General features: G+C 43.3%; 1 protein-coding gene across 1 annotated transcript in view; it reads left to right on the top strand.

Annotated features, from left to right (window-relative positions):
• Nucleotides 1-893: 893 nt before the first annotated feature.
• The window catches only part of IFIH1 (interferon induced with helicase C domain 1), a 57,068-nt gene continuing 51,961 nt past the window's right edge, over nt 894-6,000 (top strand). The window contains exon 1 of the mRNA XM_082629801.1: nt 894-1,628. Within this exon, the coding sequence (XP_082485927.1) occupies nt 1,173-1,628 (456 nt within the window). The 5' untranslated portion in view covers nt 894-1,172. The remainder of the gene's footprint in view (nt 1,629-6,000) is intronic.

The following is a 6,000-nucleotide window of genomic DNA, read 5'->3' as shown; positions in this document are numbered from 1 at the left end:
AAAGAATGGCAGCTACATCAAAAATAAGTTGTTGGGGATTTTGTTTTGTTTTATTAAAGGAAAGTTGTATATTAAAGAATATGGGGCTCTTACATACTGGGAGATGGGAAACCTTCAGTCTAGGCTTCCTCCTAAGCTGAGTTGGTGGTTCAAGTCCTTCAGCGTCTGTCACCAGGCCTTGGTCAAAGCCAAATAAATACTACTATCTATGCATGAGGCAATACAGTTAATTGTTTATCATTACTTGCTCTTTTGCATACCCACCCACAAATTCCCAAAGAGTTACTTTTTGGGGACCCACAGAAGGGCAGGTTTGTCCTGGAAAGGGTACAGAGGTCACTTCATCCTGGGGTTCTGGGCTTAACACATCTCTGAAAAGATGTCTTCTTAGCTTCATCTCTCTGCCTGTCCCCTGTAATCTTACCACTCAGGCGCGGCCAGGGGCTGCCTGCATTCACCAGCCAACGCTAACACCTTGCTGTTGACATCAGGGTCTGTGGCAGTTTCTCTTCCCCTCTGGGCTGGGAAGCCCCCAGTCACGCGCTTTCACCCCCTCCACATTTTAGCTGACAAGGGGTGATGCGAGGGACTTTTTTTCCCTGGGAAAGAAGTCTGAATTTTAAGGCCGAACCCTGCAAGGTAGACGAAATACCCGCTGGCATTGCTGGAGCGCTGCTGTCTTACTCGCTGGAAGAGAGAATTCCCTTTCATTTTCTTTTTCCCACAGGGCCCTTGACCGAAGGACTGTGCGTACCGGAACCGACCAAAGGGTGGCTCCTCCCACACCAGACACTCCCCGCCCGGCGGACTACGTGTGGAAAGTCCTGAAGAAGAGAATCGAAACAGAAACCGAAATCAGGCAAACGATATAACTACCTGGCGGAAAGCTGGCCCCGAAGCTTCCACCCCAGTGCGCCAACGAGGTGCGCCGGTCCCTGGCCCCTGCGAGCGCCCGCCGCCGCCGCGTCCTGCCTACCTGCTCACCTGCCCAGGTGCGACCGCGCCCTCGCGCGCCCGCCTGGGCGTCGTGCGGGCAACCCCGTCATTGCCAGGAGCATCGCTGCAGACCCTGCCGCTCCAAAGCAGCGGGCCACACATCTCGTCCGCTGAGCTGAGAACAGCAACTTGTCCGTCTGTTGGGGAGAATCTTCTCCCGCCTCTGAGAAAGAAAGATGTCGTCGGATGGGTATTCCGCAGACAAGAATTCCTGCTATCTCATTTCGTGTTTCAGGGCCCGAGTGAAAATGTACATCCAGGTAGAGCCAGTACTGGACTACCTGACCTTTCTACCTGCAGAGGTGAAAGAGCAGATTCAGAGGACGGCCGCCACCACCGGGAACATGCAGGCAGCTGATCTGCTTCTGAACACCTTGGAGAAGGGGGTCTGGCCCCCCGGCTGGACTAGGATGTTTGTGGACGCCCTCCGACTAGCAGGCAACCCCTTAGCCGCCCGCTACGTGAACCCTGAGCTCAACGACTTGCCCTCTCCATCCTTTGAGAATGCTCACGATGAATGTCTCCAATTGCTGAACCTCCTTCAGCCCACACTGGTGGACAAGCTTCTGGTTACAGATGTCTTGGATAGATGTGTGGAGGCGGAGCTGTTGACAGTTGAAGACAGAAATCGGGTAGGTGTCAGTTCAAATGGAGCTGGACTTGTAGGCAGATACAGGTATTGTAACTCGGGGTTGTTCCTCCATTCGCCCCATTCCAAATGTTCTTTGATATCTTTTGGTAAATTTGGATCCCTCCTTGAGAAGAGAATATCTAGGCTTTTAAAAACATAATTTTGAAAACGGCTACTTTTCTAATTCTTTCACTGAAATAAACTAAAGAGGAGTTAACTCTAGAATAATAATGTATGCTAACAGACAACACTTATTAAACACTTACTGTGTGCAGTTGGTATCATTTGCAAAATGTATTATCAGAGTTCATGCTCACAATAATCTATTGAGGGTTTTTTTAATGTTATTAACTGTGCCGTTGTACAGATGAGAAAACTGAGGCAGTTTAAATAACTTGCCGAGTTCTCCCAGGAAGACATTAGCAGAGCTAGGGATTTAGTTCCTGATGGTGTGAAATTTTATAGCTTATTTTATAAAGTTCCATAGAACAGGGATCAGCAAACCATGATCCATGGGCTAAATCCAGCCCGAAACCTAAGAATGGTGTTTAAATTTTTAAATTTTCAGTTCATAGAGAAAGTTTTATTGGAACACAGCCATGCTTATTCATTTACATGCTATGATTGCTCTTGCACTTTAAGAGCATTTGAACAGAGACGTATAGCCTAAAATATTTATTATCTGGGCTTTAAACAAAAGTTTTGCCAATTTCTGGCCTATATTATGCACTATACCATTTAATTTTGGTCCAAATGGGGAAACTACATAGTACACACACACACAGACACACACACTTTTTTTTTTCTTTACTCAAAGTTTCAACTCTCTGGGAATCAAAAATTGGAGATAACTGAAAAAATATGTTGCTAGTTGCAATTTTCCATATTAATAAAAGAACAGTGGATTTTTTTTTTTTCCCGGTACGCGGGCCTCTCACTGTAGTGGCCTCTCCCGTTGCGGAGCACAGGCTCCGGACGCACAGGGTCAGCGGCCATGGCTCACGGGCCCAGCCGCTCCGCGACATGTGGGATCTTCCCGGACCGGGGCACGAACCCATGTCCCCTGCATCGGCAGGCGAACTCTCACCCACTAAGCCACCAGCGAAGCCCAGAATAGTGGATTTTTTTACGTGGCGTTTTGACAGGATGAATTTTACAGGTGACTTTACACTTAATGTTTTATTGTTCATTGTCTTTCAGTGAGTGAGGATGTACTGTGGAGTATAGAAATGCTTACCTATTTAAATCAGACTTACTCAGGGTGTGCGTCAGAAGTCTTATTTTGAAAGGCATGTAGGCAAATAAACCCATTTTGGGGGTCAAAGTCTAACATGCTATGATTTTTGACACTTTCTTTCTCTCTTTCTTTTTAATTCATCAACTGTTTGTATCCTTGTTACAAAGTTCTGGGCACGGGATTCCTATCAGCCTATGATGTGACTTAGTCTCTGGTGACTAAAGTTAATACTCCTTTGTCCACTTGACAGCCATAGGGCCTGTCCAAAGACCCAAGCATGCATCTAATTTTGATGACTGGTTTTCCCAACTAGTAAATTACTTTACACTGTTGTCGGTAACGTTTATGTAGTTTTGTGTATTGAGAACCAGCTAGAACGCATTATAGTAGTCCAGCTGGATATGACAAATGTGTACATCACTGTGGCAGAAACTTAATTTGGAAGACAGTATGCAGCCTTCAAGCCAGCTGGAGATGGAAGATGGCATTTCCAGCCACAGTAGCTGTTAGGAAGTCCAGAAGCAACAGAGTCCAGTAACACCACAAAGCTGTTTATGTTTGGTGGGTACGATGTCCCGATTGCCAGCGAAACAGCACTTCTCCTTATTTACTCTAAATATGTCTGCCTATCAGCATCACTTTTGTCTTGCCTGGATTGAATTTCTGCCAGCTAGTTTTTATCCAAGTTCTTGATTCTGGCAAGCTTGGAGGCAGCTAGCAGGAATGCAAGGGATTTGACACAAAGAAGATATAGAGTAAAGGGACATTTGTGTAGTGGTAGCAGTTAAGGCCAAAGCAACCCAAATTCTCCCTCAGAGTTGTATTTCAAAGGAGGCCCTGAAAGCTAGAGGAGCTATGTATCTGAGGCTTTCAAAGGAGCAATAGTGTCTGTGTGAAACTTTGGAATAGTTTTTGTACACGTCATTTTACAGGTACCATCAGTCTCAAAGGGAATCAATGGCGGATGATGGAAAGGCACCACGAGGTTTAGAAGAATCCACAGCATGTTGATATGGGGTCCTTGAGGAATGTTTATTGTATAACAGCCAAGTGTAGTGGGGAAAGCATGGGAATTTGGAATGGCAAGACCTGGATTTGAGATCTATCTCTGTTTCTTACCATCTGTGTTACTTCAGACCAAATTATTTGTTTCCTGATCCTAAGTGTACCCATGAAAATGGACATAATAATAATTTCCTCTCTCATTCACAGTATTTTATTGAACATGAGTGAGAAATAGTGTTTATGAAAAAGCTTTATAAATAAGGAAGAGCTGTTTGGTTATGATGATGACTTCTATTATTTATTTGGTCACATTTCCTTGTGAATTTAAAGTTTCAGGGATTTAGGTAAATACCCCATGTTGAAATTGAGATCTGTCTCCTAAAGTCCCTGAATTAAACTGTGATCTGAGGAAGAAACAATGTTTTTCATCTAAGGATGAAACCAGAACCCAGTTAGGACTAAGTATAATATTGGTGCCTAATAAGTGTTGATTGATTGGATTTATTTCCAAGGAATTGTCTGGAATAAGAAATGAAAACACTTGGAGTAATGAATTGCCTTGCCAGGCATTGGGGAATGGATGGGTGGATGATGAATATAAATAAGATCTCCAAATCTGCTTTTTTGACACCTTAAAATTGCATTTAACTAAGAAATCAGAACTTCTAAAAAACATTTTATTTTAATGCTTTTCTGGTTTTCCAGTTGACACTTTCTACTTGGTCTTGGATTCTCACCTCCACCTCCCAACCCCTGCCCCTCTTACATAAGCACTTCTAAAAACATGATCCTAGATTTAGTTTTGTGACCAGCAGGTACCCAAAGAAATGTATTTAATTGACTGATTATTCATTCATTCAGTTTAAATTTATGGAGCGGCACCTTGCATCAGACACCATGCTAGTGCTGAAATGATTGGAGAATAACACAAATACTGTCTGTGCTTTCATGGAGTTTACGATGCAGTGTTGATCAATGTTCATTCTTCTAACAAATAATTAAAGAATGTCTAGTATATGTGAAGCACTATTGCAAACTCTGAGGACTCAGCAATAAATACAAGAATCACTTTATAGATCATTATAATAGAATGCTCCCTCACAGTAAGGGGGTGTCCCTGTACTGGCCTGCTTCTATTTAGGATGCTAAGTGACATCATAGCACGTCCATGACTTAGACAACCATGAACTGTGGATCATATAAACATTTCTATAGTGTTTTTTAAAAAATTAATTAATTTATTTATTCATTTATGTATTTTTGGCTGTGTTGGGTCTTCGTTGCTGCGCAGGCGTTCTCTAGTTGCCGCGGGCGGGGCCTCCTCTTCATTGTGGTGTGCTGGCATCTCACTGCAGTGGCTTCTCTTTTTGTTGCAGAGCAAGGGCTCTAGGTACGCCGGCTTCAGTAGTTTTGGCACGCAAGCTCAGTAGTTGTGGCTCATGGGCTCTAGAGCGCGGTCTCAGTAGTTGTGGCACACGGGCTTAGTTGCTCCGCGGCATGTAGGGTCTTCCTGGACCAGGGCTCGAACCCGTGTCCCCTGCATTGGCAAGTGGATTCTTAACCACTGCACCACCAGGGAAGCCCCTCCACAGTGTCTTAATATCAATTTGAACAGTTTAAGTAAGCTGCATGTTTCAGCCCTGCCCAGTTCAAAGCATCAAATATCTATAGTCCTAGAAGACCCTCTGTACCTTTCATTTACACAGAACCGCAGATAATATCACAAGTCCAGCTAGAAACCCTCCAGTTCCATCTACATGAAGTTGAGTATTAGAGTTAATCTCCTTCTAGCTCATTGTAATTTCAGGTAAATTAGGATGGGTAAGAATTTTATTAGCAACAAAAAGTATAAATAAGAAATTAGTTATGTCATTGTGACAATACATAGTCATTCAGAAAGACATTAACTTTTGGAGGGAACTTGTTCTTTAAAAATTCTTTGTTTTTAACATAAGAGTTTTGCTTCCTGATTTACTGGTACTGAGGGTTGAGCTCTGCTATATTAAAAAGTCACCATTATATTTAAATAGCTATCTACGGTTGTTCTGAGGGGGGAGAAAGCATTTTTATCTAACTTTACAATTGTGTTAGCAAGCCAGTGCTTAAACGAAATATCTTTGGTTTCTCTACT

The sequence above is a fragment of the Mesoplodon mirus genome, assembly GCF_964341445.2.
Source record: "Mesoplodon mirus genome assembly, chromosome: 8".
Lineage (NCBI taxonomy): Eukaryota > Metazoa > Chordata > Mammalia > Artiodactyla > Ziphiidae > Mesoplodon > Mesoplodon mirus.
This window is presented reverse-complemented; position numbering and strand designations above follow the sequence as displayed.